Source organism: Silurus aristotelis (genome assembly GCF_946808225.1).
Source record: "Silurus aristotelis genome assembly, chromosome: 24".
In the NCBI taxonomy this organism is placed as follows: Eukaryota; Metazoa; Chordata; class Actinopteri; order Siluriformes; family Siluridae; genus Silurus; species Silurus aristotelis.
In genome coordinates, this window is record NC_139597.1 from 18,448,586 (window position 1) to 18,462,558 (window position 13,973).

General features: G+C 39.9%; 1 protein-coding gene across 3 annotated transcripts in view; it reads right to left on the bottom strand.

The window, feature by feature from the left end:
• The window catches only part of tmem63a (transmembrane protein 63A), a 17,083-nt gene extending 3,406 nt beyond the window's left edge, over nucleotides 1-13,677 (bottom strand). For all 3 annotated transcript variants that reach the window (XM_083528385.1, XM_083528386.1, XM_083528387.1), the window contains exons 1-19: nucleotides 13,528-13,677; nucleotides 12,070-12,228; nucleotides 9,858-9,937; nucleotides 9,578-9,653; nucleotides 9,401-9,438; nucleotides 9,028-9,170; nucleotides 8,132-8,183; nucleotides 7,584-7,692; nucleotides 7,398-7,468; nucleotides 6,591-6,671; nucleotides 6,297-6,423; nucleotides 6,021-6,154; nucleotides 4,634-4,807; nucleotides 4,400-4,553; nucleotides 4,204-4,310; nucleotides 4,045-4,131; nucleotides 3,102-3,161; nucleotides 2,816-2,978; nucleotides 1,748-1,853 (exon numbers count right to left, since the gene is read on the bottom strand). In XM_083528385.1, the coding sequence (XP_083384511.1) occupies nucleotides 1,748-1,853; nucleotides 2,816-2,978; nucleotides 3,102-3,161; nucleotides 4,045-4,131; nucleotides 4,204-4,310; nucleotides 4,400-4,553; nucleotides 4,634-4,807; nucleotides 6,021-6,154; nucleotides 6,297-6,423; nucleotides 6,591-6,671; nucleotides 7,398-7,468; nucleotides 7,584-7,692; nucleotides 8,132-8,183; nucleotides 9,028-9,170; nucleotides 9,401-9,438; nucleotides 9,578-9,653; nucleotides 9,858-9,937; nucleotides 12,070-12,228; nucleotides 13,528-13,590 (1,984 nt within the window). In that variant the 5' untranslated portion in view covers nucleotides 13,591-13,677. The remainder of the gene's footprint in view (nucleotides 1-1,747; nucleotides 1,854-2,815; nucleotides 2,979-3,101; nucleotides 3,162-4,044; nucleotides 4,132-4,203; nucleotides 4,311-4,399; nucleotides 4,554-4,633; nucleotides 4,808-6,020; nucleotides 6,155-6,296; nucleotides 6,424-6,590; nucleotides 6,672-7,397; nucleotides 7,469-7,583; nucleotides 7,693-8,131; nucleotides 8,184-9,027; nucleotides 9,171-9,400; nucleotides 9,439-9,577; nucleotides 9,654-9,857; nucleotides 9,938-12,069; nucleotides 12,229-13,527) is intronic.
• Between the last annotated feature and the right edge of the window lie 296 nt (nucleotides 13,678-13,973).

The window sequence follows — 13,973 nt, forward strand, 5'->3', positions numbered from 1 at the left end:
TGGATGGATGGACAGATTGATTGATTTGGATGAATGTGGAAAGATGGATTGATTTGGATGGATAGAGAGATGTATAGGATTAAAGGGAGAGATAAGTATGAGTGCATGTAGTGGATAGTTAATGGACGGACGGATATGAATTTGGGTGGACAGATTATGAATAAATGTGGAAGGATGGATGGATGGATGAATGGATGGATATGGTTTAACGGATCGATAAGAGATGGATAGATATGGATGTGAAAGTACAAATGGATGGATAGATGGATGGAAATGATGGAATAGATTAATATATATGAGTGGATGTAGATGTAGGCTTTTATGGATATGGATCGATGGATCGATTAATTGATAAGAATGAATGTGGGTGGATGGATGGATATAAAGATGGATATGGATGGATAGATGGATAGATAGATAGATAGATAGATAGATAGATAGATAGATAGATAGATAGATAGATAGATAGATAGATAGATAGATAGATAGATAGATAGATAGATAGATAGATAGCAATGAATGTGGAGGGATGAATGGATAGAAAGATGGATATGGATGGATGGATGGATGGATAGATGGATGGATGGATGGATATGGACAGATTGATATGAATGAATGTGGAAGGATGGATGAATATGGATAGACAGATAGAAAACAGGATTAATATGGATGAATGGATGAATAGATGGAGATAAGTATTGATGGATAGATTGATGATATGGATAGCTGGATGAATGGATTTAGCTGGAACGTTTGACTGCTATAGATAAATGTGGATGGATGGATGGATGGATAAAAGGACTGATATATGGATGGACAAGTGGAAAGACGGATGGAAGCTAAGAAAGGAAAAAAATAATCTTGTCATTCAGCCAATGCACAAAACAATGTCCTGATGAAGTTCCCTGAAGAAGAGGTAAAAAACGGCGGTAGGAAACACAGAGGTGATGTGAAGGTCGTGGAATGGTAGAGTTTACATGAGAGCTTCTGGATCAGACTATTTTTTATAAATGATTGAACTTATGATGGGAGCAGCAACGTGAATCTAATTTGGAGGAACGACGCAACAAAGGACTTCATCGGGGGGGAAATTGTGGGAGGTTTAAGGTCATTCTGGAGAAGTAAATCAGCAGGACCTTAACCTAATTGAGCAGCACTTAGCATGCTAACCCTTAACACTAATGCTAACCCTAGATTCCCTGAAGAAGAGGAGGACTGGAAGAAGAACGTGAAATCCGATTGACTGCTGCATGTTGCTCTCATTTGTAGTCGTTATACAGCTATTTGGACCAGCAAAAGAAAGAACTACGACTCCACGGAAAACCTTAAAAAACCTCCGTAAGTGGTGATTTACGAGTGACTTTAATAGCTATTACGCTAAAAAGGCAATAAATACAAATTTGCCATCCACAAGCTTTTATCGCGTTCGAAAATGATGGCGCCCCCTGGCAGACGCTCCTCCGCATTGGCGAAGGGGTCGAAAGCAGGTGGAGGAGCAGCAGAGCGAAAGAACTAAAAAAACGGCGTGACTCGGGTTCATTTCTGTACAGTGTAGAAACACTTCTATTCTGTTCTAAGGCCGGTTGTCCCCATACTTTTGACCTCATATTGTGAGCAAACGTTTGTTTTTGTTTTTTTTGTGCAGATAGTGTTGCCAAACGAATTCTAGCGGTGCGTCGAAGTGAAGAAGTGAAATTCAGACAGCGGTGTGTTCGGTTCAGTCGTGTCAATTGTGCGCATCTCCTACCGAATGGTGCTATGACTGGACACGTGATGCTGTAGGCCATAATGACTGTGAAGACGCACAGGGTCCATCCGTACATCGCGCCGTATTCGAACTGGTACGCCTGATTCTACACACAACAAACACCCATCAGGCTAAACACCAAAAAACTCAATATAATACACTAAACACTTCTATAAAATAATCATGCAGTGATACAGAATAGAATAGAATAAAATAGATGTTAGAATAAAACAATAGAATACGGTATCATAGAATGTAATGGAATTTTTTAGAACAGAATAGAAAAAAATAGATGTTAGAATAGAATAGCACCTAATAGAATAGATGTTATAATACGACAGAAGAGAATAGAACAGAGTAGAATAGATTTTGGATTAGAATAGTTTAGTGTCATGTACTCAAATAGAATACATGTTATAATAAAACAAGAGCATAGAACAGAGCAAAGAGTAAAATAGATGTTACAGACAGGATCGAATACGGTATCATAGAATATATTAGAATTTATCAGAAGAGAATAGAAAAAAAATAGATGTTAGAATAGAATATATTAGAATAGAATAGAATGGTACAGAATAGATGTTAGAATAGAATAGAGTAGAACAGAGTAAAATTTATGTTAGTATAGAACAGAGTAGAGTAGAATAGAATACAGTCCCAAAGAGTATAATTGGAATAGTTTATCATAACAGACTAGAAAAGATGCTAATAAAATCAAATAGAATGTAATGTGGTGTGTTTTATAATAAAATAGAATGAATAGTATTGTAATATATGCATCATAGAATAGAATATGTTGTTTTAAAAGAATAGAATGAAATTGAAGAGGTTATTGTAGTAAAATAGAATAGAATAGAAGTTATTAGAATAGATGTTAGAACAGAATAAAATTGTTTATTGCAATGTATTCAAATAGAATAGAATAGAATACGTTATAATACGTATAATAAAACAAGAGAATAGAACAGAACAGAATAGAAGTTATTAGAATAGATGTTAGAACTGAATAAAATTGTTTATTGTAATGTATTCGAATCGAATCGAATCGCATCGCTCTTACACACTCACCTGTTTAACATATTTCCTCTCTGCAGCAGAACGCGCGAGGGCCATGCGGACGGTGTAAAGCAGTAAACTCGGCAGTCTGAGCAGCTCCATCCCCGAACCGACAAACGCAGCGGCGATCACGTAATTCACAAAGAAAGCACCCTGGTCTGGCAAAAACACACACCTGCGGAAACAAATCATCACAATATACATGAACGGCACACGTTATTGCTCTAATTAACTGAACACTATGAGGTGAGGTAACTTAAAGCTGGCAGGATTTCAAAAGCAGAGAAGCTCAACTTACTCGAACCTCAGCTTCCGATCGGACTGAGAATCAAAGAGCCATCGGAAAAACACGTCTAAACTGTAAACGGACAGCAACAACATGCAATAATGAAGCAGAAAGTGTGTACGGTCTTAATGAAAAGGTCATTCTATTAGAGAGGGAGGGGTGAAGAAAAAAAAAAAGAGTCACAAAATATAATGAAATACATATTTTATTAGATTACTATGTATTTTATTAAATAATTTACATATTAAAAAATATTAATAGAAAAAAATGCCTACTGTAATGTGATCAACAAAATACAATGCATTATTGAATAAGTAATGGAGTGAAATATTTGAGTGTAATTTAATATAATGTAATGCACTTTAATAGAATATAACAAAAGATTATAGTAATGGAATAGAAAATAATAGATTAGAACCGAGAACAGAGTAGAATCATTAATGGAATAAATTTAAATAAATTATTGTAATAGAAAAGAATAGAATAGAATAGAAACAGTTAATGGAATAAAATGGGTTATGGGAATCCAATCAAACACTATAGAAAAAAACTGAACAGTATAAAATATTGCAATGAAATGTTAAAGAATAGAATAGAATAGAATGGGTTAATAGAATAGAATGGGTTAATAGAATAGAATAGAATAGAATAGAATAGAATAGAATAGAATAGAATAGAATAGAATAGAATAATTAGTGGAATAGGGGAGAATAGAATCATATGTTTCTATTGTGATCTAATGTGATGTAATGCAATGAAATCAAATCTAATGGTTAAATAAATATTGAAAAAAAAGAACAGAACCGAACAAACTGTGTTGTAGCACATCAGCAACCTAACAAGCAGAATCACTTTTCTCCACCAGACCAAAGCGAAACGTCACCTGCAGAACGTCACCTGCAAACCGAAAGCGTGCGGTGTATCAGAGCCCCGAGAGAGAAGACTGAGGACTTACCTGGTGAGGCCGAGCGATGGCAGGATGAGCACCATGAAGAGCAGAAAGATGTAGAGTTTGTACATCATACTCATGTTCTCACTCGACCTAAACACATATCCAAACCGGTTCATTTCTGTTTGCTGTGTGTGTGTGTGTGTGTGTGTTTGTGTTATATACCTGGTCCAGTGGGCCTCCAACAGCGTAGAATAATAGACTATAGTGGGCAGCAGTGCAGAGAAAGACCACAGGAGCAGAGTTGGGAAGAACTGACTGATGACAGCACTCTGGTAGGGCAAATACACACAACAGTCAGCACATCTGTAACCTCACGTCAATAACGTGAGGTTCCTACAACGTGTTTTACGCAACGCACATTTAAGTAGTGGATGGGTTTCGTGACGTTGAACTTGTCGATGTTGGAGATGATGACGGAAGGAGTGGTGAGGAAGAAGAGCAGGAGGAAGAGAAAAGTATTCAGCAGGAGAACTCGAGACCACCAAAACCAGCTGCGCAGTGAGAGGTTTTCCCTGAGAGAAAGACAGAAGATATCACACAGCTGTATAACATAAGGAAACTTGACGCCGTAAGAAAAAATAAAATAAAATACCAGTAGATGTTGTTTGGATGCGTCGCGTAGCTCACGCGCCACTTTCTCACTCTCAGCTCCTCGCTTTTGGACGAAGGCTGAGGCTCCCTTTGGCATCTACATGGAAGTCCTCTCACTCTGGACATTTCCTGGGCACCGGTTCCACATTCGAGGGCGTTGAAATCTTTCAGAATGCTGAGACACGACGAGAAAAAGAGAAAGAGAGGCGCTCATATCGTATTCGTAAATTCCTTCTCGGAGATCTTACAGCTCGTTGAACATACGCTTATAAAGACGGAATGTTGCCAGAGGAATTGGTCAAAAATGGACGACTTCCGGTCTCTTACATCTGGGAGACTAGGTCGCTGAAGTTTTGCGAGAGGAATCTTGTCCCATATGTGTCTGAATTCTAGCTGCTCAACAGTTCTGGGTGTTCTTTGTTGTGTTTTTACATTTCATGATACAGGCAAAATTGTTGTGAAAGGTCTAGACTACAGGCAGGCCAGTTTAGCACTCTGAGTCTTCTACTAGGAAGTCATGCAAAGAAGAAGGCATGCGTGAACATGATCATGATGAGCATCACCACGGTATCGATGGGAACAGCTGGAGGTCCACAGTGACAGCTGTAACTCTGGAGCGCTTAATGCAACATGGTTTATACGACACGTTATGGCATATGGACTCGCCATAAGGTTTAAGAGGATCGTCTGCGTGCCATGTTGCATCGGGGATTTAACCCTGATTTTCGGTCGAGATCAATAACGTCACAACCGGACGCTCCTGATTTTCACATTTTTGTGAAAGGTCTAGACGGCAGACAGGCCAGTTCAGCACCCGGACTCTTCTACTATGCAGTCATGCTATTGGAAAAGATGCAGTATGCAGTTAGCATTGTCTTGCTCAAATATGCAAGGCTTTCTTTGAAAAGAGGTTTCTTTATGGTAGCTTTTGTTGATTTAAAACCTACACCGTTCAGCATTGATGGAGCCGTTACAAATGTGCAAGCTACCCATTCAAAGCACTTCCAAACCATCAGAAATGCGGCTTTTTGAACTAAGCGCTGATAAGCCGGATGATCCCTATCCTCTTTAGTCCCGAGGACGTGGTGTCCATGGTTTTCATAAAGAAATTAAAGTTCGATTTCTCTGACCACAGAACAGTTTTTCACTTTGCCTCAGTACATTGAGCTTTATCTGTCATTCGAGATCGATAACCAGGTGCTCTCCTGAACCAGGAGACTCTCGACTATCCCTCATTAAATACGTATCACCACTTCCTTCGATACGTATCGATTTTTTGCCCCCACTCTTATGACCAAACAGTTGTGTAGACACATGACTATAAGATTAGGATTTTACTTTCAAGATCTTATTCCACATTTTATTCTTTGGCCTCTCAGAGTACTCACTAAGCCGCCATGGATTCTGTCTGGAGTGTGACAAAGGCCATTCCCAGCGGGCGTGGCGTGGCACGGTCTTTATGCCTGGCCAGTTCCTCTTCGAGTCGAGACACCTGAGAGCTGTAATATTCGATAGCGTCGATCTACACACACACACACACAAACACACACACATAAGACATAATATAAAAATAAAAGAAATTATAACCAGAGCCAGGTTTTTACTGCATTGGTCATGTGACTTTCCTATATGCTCCAGTGAAGTTTCATAACACACACCCTTACCCCTTTACACCCTTCACACGGGCAGCAGATGCAGACATGCCCACAAAGCACGGGGTTGATGACTTCCTGCAGCCCTTGGGAGTCGAGGACCTTGCGGTAATACAGCAGGTTTTTCTCCGCACGTTTCCTGCACGAGATTCACGTGACAAGAAAAGGTTTTAATTGAACCTCAGAAAAACAAGAAGAGCATTTTATAGGATTGAGGATGTGATCGTTCAACCGAAAAAAAAGAAAAAGAAAAAAAAAAAGCGTCCCAATACTTTTGCACATAGTGTATTCTAGATTTTTCCGTACTTTTCGATCGTCAGGTAGATCAGCTTGGTCACGTCGTAGCATAAACGGACGTCCATCACTCTGCAGGACGGGTATGCTTCTCTGCACGGACAAAACAAGGAACCGGTGGAGAAGGAACAGAGTGACATCACAGCGCTTTTTGATCAGGTTTGAAATGACGACACGATTAAATATTTGTCAGATTGCCTGATTTTGATTTCAACAGGCGGACAATAGTGTCAGCGGTCGACCGATTTTGCCCCCGAAACTTGATTGTCTGCAAAAAAAGAAAAGATCCATAGCGATTTTTCCGGGTCGCGGCTGAGAAGAATATTATACAGCACGAGAGCGGGCGCTAGTGGTAAATGGTGCCTATTGTTTTGACACTCAAGACTGCGCGCTGCACGGAGAGCGCTGTATTATACGCATTTACATTTATTTATTTATGAATTCACATCATATTTAGTAATATAACTAATATATTCGTTTTGATTTTATTTTGCACATTTTCATGATTCAGTAATGTTTTTGGGGATATTTTTTTTTATAATTTATCAAATTTTTTTAACTAGCGGTATCGGGGAAATCCACATCGGTCGACCTTTAGTATGTACACAATAATAATCGTAATAATATTTGTTATTATTTTTATTAAATATTATTAGATATTATTATTTTTAATAAAAAGTGGAACCCTTATTGTATTTACCACCAATATATAAATATATATATATATATATTTTTTTTTACTGTGAAAATAATGTAATAACGCTCTCTTGGGGTGAAAAAAATCATTCTTGGCTTGTGCTGAAATGTTTTGGCACTCACGTAAAATGAATCCTCAAACTGTTTTCGGTGGCGTCACAAGGAACCGAGCAAACAAACAGCGTTGTTCGAGCCTACCAATAAAAAAAACGCAGAACTAATATGTTTACTAAATCCATGTCTTTGTTTCTGTGTGTGTGTGTGTGTGTGTATGTGTGTGTGTGTGTGTATATACAGTACACTACTCACTGTCTCTCTTCGGGTGCCTTTCAGTAGCGAGGTGTGATGTCTCAGCAGTGCCACTGTGAGGATGAGGTACAGAACTGCAAACACTGTATGCACCCAGAGCAGTCTGTCACTGAAGAACACACACACACACACACACACACACACACACACACACACACACACACACACACAGATTTTTCATTAAATGGATTTATAATCGTTTGAGTCAAGCCGTTTTTTCCTTTTTTTCCCCTGCATCCGGTCTTAAGATTGACACACAATGCATTGGCATGATCTTGTCATTTTGGACCCCCAACCTTGAAAAAGTGAAAGAAGCAGAAAAAGAAAAAAAAAAAAAAGAAAAGAAAAGAAAAGAAAGGTGCCTTATACTTGTCACATGTACTTTCTAAAGCACTGTAAAATTCTTTCTTTGCATATCCCAATGATGTAAGGAAGCTGGGCTCAGAGCGCAGGGTCAGGGTCAGCCCCCCAAACACACACACACACACACACACACACACACACACACACACACACACACACACACACACACACACAAGTCTACTTACCCATTCTCAAGATTGGCGATGGTTGTTCTGCCAAAATTATACGGATCATTGCCTGAAACAGAAGAGATCCTAATCATGTATTAGGGTCAGTTTCACACACACACACACACACACACACACACACACACACACACACACACACACACACACACACACACACACACACACACCAGATCCCCACATTTGCAAATGTCTCCGGTTTTCTAACTAAAATAATAATAATAATAATAATAATAATAATAATAATAATAATAATTCCAAAGTTGTGATTTAGAGCCCCCTAGCGTCCAATTACGGAACATACACCTTGCTGCCACTCTCATACAGTTCCACATAAGGAAAAATACTTTTTCCTTTTTTAATTTTTTTTTTATACTAAATGTATAATTCCATTATTTTATTTTCAATGGCCCGATGTTGGTAAGGTGAGGAGGCATGGACTGAGAGGCAGTTAGGGTTTTATTTCTTGTGTTCACTAGGGTTTTATTTTAGGTCGACAGAAGCGAGATCCTCCACTCCTGGCTTTGTGCACAGGAGCATTGCCATGTTCGGGATCTCCCAGTTCGAGCGAAGGGGAAAACTTAATGTGAGCCAATCCAAAAAGACATTCTATATAAGTTTGTGGGGAACAGAACTTATATAGAACCAGGTGAAGGACCAGTTTTGAAAAGAAAAAAAAAGGGGTCGAAAAAAACCTTTGCCTATCTCATTGACGTTAATCTTGCAAAGCGCTTGAAAAGGAAATGAAGTGAAAGATCTTGTCGGATTGCTAACCACTTGCATCCTCGACTTCCTGTGTGTGTGTGTGTGTGTGTGTGTGTGTGTGTGTGTGTGTGTGTGTGTGTGTGTGTGTGTGTGTGTGTGAGAAAACGAACTGCTGCGTAAACGTTACACACCCAGCAGGTTTCCGGACAGATTGACTGGGAGGATGACGGAAACAGACAGCACACAGATGATGAGCAGGAGGATGATGAGATGACGCTGAAATGACAGATAGTGCACCGCATCCATCCCGCACCTCTCTTTCACCATCGTTTCACTGCACACACATGCAACACACACACACACACACACACACACACACACATATAAATATCCCTTCGAATGAGTTATGTAAATGACACAGGGAGTCATGATAGCTTATCAGACAGCCTTGTCTGAGGTGAAAAGCACACAGAGAAATGTAAGCTTTGTGTGTGTGTGTGTGTGTGTGTGTGTGTGTGTGTGTGTGTGTGTGTGTGTGTGTGTGTTCAGACCGAAGGAACTCACTCCATTGTGAGGATGAAGGTCAGCCAAGCACATGTGCCCTGTGAGAAAAGTATGACATCACATAAAAGCTCGATACAATGTCGATGATGATGAGTCTAGACAGACAGACAGACAGACAGACAGACAGACAGACAGACAGACACACAGACACACAGATATACAGACACCCAAACTCACCCTTTCATCCTCGCTTTCCTCAGTAGACATGAACGATGTCATCCGACCGTAACGGCGTCTCGAAATATCTTTAAACCTGCGACAGCCGAAAGGTCAAATACAGAGCGTTCAGACCGCATTCGTTTTTTTTTCCCCCTCGTTCGTCTGCATTCGGTTCTCCATAACGACAAGAACAAAATCAAGAAACGTCTACAGAAACCCGTTTCCGGCACTAAACTAAACTACTACACTAAACTAAACTATTTTTTTGACTTTATTTTTTATTTGTGTTGTTACCCACCCTTCAGCTTCTGCCACTAGAGCTAGTCTTCCATAATCCCAGAGCTTCTTCCTGATGCAAGAGAAGGTCAGAAGCAGCACCTGTGGAAACACAATGCAGGATTTCTTCAGACGCCGGACAGAAAAACTGTCACAAATCAATCAATCGATTGATCAGTCGATTACTTGGGATTCTTGAATACAAACCCGGTTCCAAAAACGGTGGGACACTGTACAAATTGTGAATAAATACAGAATGCAATGAAGTGGAAGTTTCAAAGTTCATTATTTTATTTAGAATACAACATAGATCACATCAAATGTTTAAACTGAGAAAATGTATTATTTTAAGGGAAAAATAAGTTGATTCTAAATTTCATGGCATCAACACATTTAAAAAAAGTTGGGACAAGGCCATGTTTACCACTGTGTGGCGTCCTTTCTTCTTTTCTTATAACAGTCTGCAAACGTCTGGGGACTGAGGAGATGAGTTGCTCAAGTTTAGGAATAGGAATGTTCTCCCATTCTTGTCTAATACAGGCTTCTAGTTGATCAACTGTCTCAGGTCTTCTTTGTCGCATCTTCCTCTTTATGATGCACCAAATGTTTTCTATGGGTGAAAGATCTGGACTGCAGGCTGGCCATCTCGGTACCCGGATCCTTCTTCTACGCAGCCATGATGTTGTAATTGATGCAGTATGTGGTCTGGCATTGTCATGTTGGAAAATGCAAGGTCTTCCCTGAAAGAGACGACGTCTGGATGGGAGCATATGTTGTTCTAGAACTTGCATATACCTTTCAGCATTGATGAAACCTTTCCAGATGTGTAAGCTGCCCATGCCACATGCACTCACGCAACCCCACACCATCAGAGATGCAGGCTTCTGAACTGAGCGCTGAGAACAACTTGGGTTGTCCTTATCCTCTTTAGTCCGGATGACATGGCGTCCCAGTTTTCCAAAAAGAACTTTTAATTCTGATTCGTCTGACCACAGAACAGTTTTCCACTTTGCCACAGTCCATTTTAAATGAGCCTTGGCCCTGAGAAAACACCTGCACTTCTGGATCATGTTTAGATATGACTTCTCGATGATAACTTCAAACTCTTTGCAATTTATCTCTGAGAAACTCCTTTCTGATGTTGCTCCACTATTTCTTACCGCAGCTTTGGGGGAATTGGTGATCCTCTGCCTCTGACTTCTGAGAGACACTGCCACTCTGAGAGGCTCTTTTTATACCCAATCATGTTGCCAATTGACCTAATAAGTTGAAAATTGGTCCTCCAGCTGTTCCTTATATGTACATTTAACTTTTCCGGCCCTTTATTGCTACCTGTCCAACTTTTTTTGGAATGTGTAGCTCTCATGAAATCCAAAAAAAGCCAATATTTGGCAGGACATTTCAAAATGTCTCACTTTCAACATTTGACACGTTATCTATATTCTATTGTGAATAAAATATAAGTTTATGAGATTTGTAAATTATTGCTTTCCTTTTTTAATCACAATTTGTACAGTGTCCCAACTTTTCAGGAATCGGGTTTGTACAAAACTCTCAAACTATTAAATTTACAACCTGTGCATCAACCTATTGACTTATGAAAGTCATGACCATGTTCCTAGGTTTCTGACCATGTTCCTAGGCTCCTGGTTCTGTTCCTAGGCTCCTGGTTCTGTTCCTAGGCTCCTGGTTTATGTTCTTAGGTTCCTGAGCATGTTCCTAGACTCCTGATTCTGTTTCTAGGTTCCTGACAATGTTTCTAGGTTTCTGGTTATGTTCCTAGGCTCTTGACCATATTTCTGGTTTCCTGATTATGCTCCAATGTTCCTGGTTATGGTCCGAGGTTCCTGACCATGTTCGTACAAACAGATTATATCTATGTTCCACATTGAGTCTTCGATTGCTATTAGAAGAACCTCCACTCTTCTGGGATGATGTTCCACTTGATTTAAGGATATTTGTAGCTTATTCAACCACAAGGGTGGGCGAGGTGAGGAGGCCTGGATGCAGTCAGAGCAAAAAGAACTGTTTAATGCTGTGTAGAAGGCCACTCAAGATCTTCAATGGAAAGCATATCTGGCATAACAGATCTGGCTTTTGGGTCTCCTAGTAGAAGTGAAGGACAGATTTCTTTGCTGGAACCTCCAGAAAACATCTGATATAATTGCGTGCCTCCAGATTTGTGCTGACAGTTTGGGAAAGAACCTTCATTAGCACCACGAACGAACACTCACCAGGAAGACGAGGACGTCGAGCAGTAAAACCACCGGCACGCCTCCGAAGCTCACGCCCTTCAGAACCGTGTTCGGCTTTGCGCTGAAGCAGCTGTTGTCCGAGCGCCCGGTGTGGTTTTCCATCGGCGGGGTGAAACCCTCCCACCACAGAGAAGCCATCTGGAACGAAAAACGAGTGATAAACTGAGGGTTATATCAAAATCAGAAACCTAGGAACAGGGTCAGGAACCTAGGAACAGAACCAGGAGCCTAGGAACAGAACCAGGAGTTTAGGAACATGAGATTTACATCAAATGCCTTTATCCAACATTTACAACTGATTGTAACAGGTGCTTGGAAATAGAATCATTAGAGTCCTGACATACACAGTAAGTCCAAAAGTTTGTGGACACCAGAATTCCGTCTCACCTGATCCACTCACTTTCATTATAAACTCGCCTTCAATGCACTACATGGGGTGCGATTTCAGCCAATCTGGCAGATTTTTTTTCTTCTTCCCTGAACCGACTCCACCCATGGAACAAGTCTGGCATCACACAGAAACTCTATTCATACTGCAGTTTTCTTGGGCGCATATACACCCTGCGAATAAGTGTGTAACCGTGTCTCTGGGTGTCACAGACCAGGGTGTAAACCATGACCATTTTTTTCCCAGTATAAGCTCTGAATCCAGTACGATCAGAACAAATGATCGCCATGACTTGGGTGAAATTCGCTTAGTGTTCGGTTTGAACTTTTTTTTAGTATGTTGTGAAATAATATTAGCACCTGGTCAAGAGTGTGTTGTAAGGCATGGACATAGGGATCGCAGGGATCGAGTTCTTCAGAAACGCTTCTAGCGATGGTGCGGAAAATAAAAAACATCTGCATGCTGAAACGTCTTGCGTAAATAAAGGTACAATTGAATAAAGGATATAACGGTAATAACTCGTATAATCACTCTTTACAAACGTGCTGAGCAGAAAAGTACACATGCATAAACGTCACTAGGAATGTATCACCTATAGGATAATTCGTTTTTTGTTTTATGACGTCACACATGGCTCATACTCTCAAGATGATTATGATGATGATGATGATGATGATGATGTAGGGTGCAAATTAAGATCTAGGAAGAATTATAGGGAGCGTTTAATCGTGAAACACAATTAGAGTGTAAAAAATATTCGAGTATATAAAAGGATGGATGATTCATCAAAACATACATTCATCTTATGACATGTTTCTATGGCAACAAGAGAGCCAGATCTCCTTGATTTCCCTGTATTTTTCAGATCAGATGTGAATATAAAGTTCTCCAAAGTGTTCAACCAGCTGTTCAGAAGCCCTAACAGCTGTTGGCTGTCATTTCACTCCACCCAGAGTGTCACATCTTTTCATAACATACATTTCATACTCTCAAACACGTGATCATGATCAAATATACGGATAGAAATATATATTTAAAAGAAATCAAACCTCAGATCGGTCCTGGAAGTTCTCTGGTCTGTTAACTCCTAACACACACTCACTTACACACATACACACATACACACATACAACCGCTTCCCCCTGTAGACATTTCACGTATTTACCGCTAGCACTGTTTCACTTCCGTGTTTAGGTCAAACTACGCCCCCTACTTTAAATAAACTCCAAAACCCTGCGCTATGATTGGTTACTGAGAGCGGTGGGAAACTTAGATTTACCAATCGTAGATAAGAAGGCGGGTCTTATCAATACTGGGAGAAATAACACTACAGAATAGCTGTTTTATTCCTTGTTTGATCTCCTCTGGTTTTTGTTTCAAACACGTAATAAATATATGTAAAATCAATTCTAAATCATTTTTTACACAACTGTTTGTAAAAAAAAAAAGCTTCCTATTCTAGAATGAAACTGTTACATGTATAATAATTAATAAT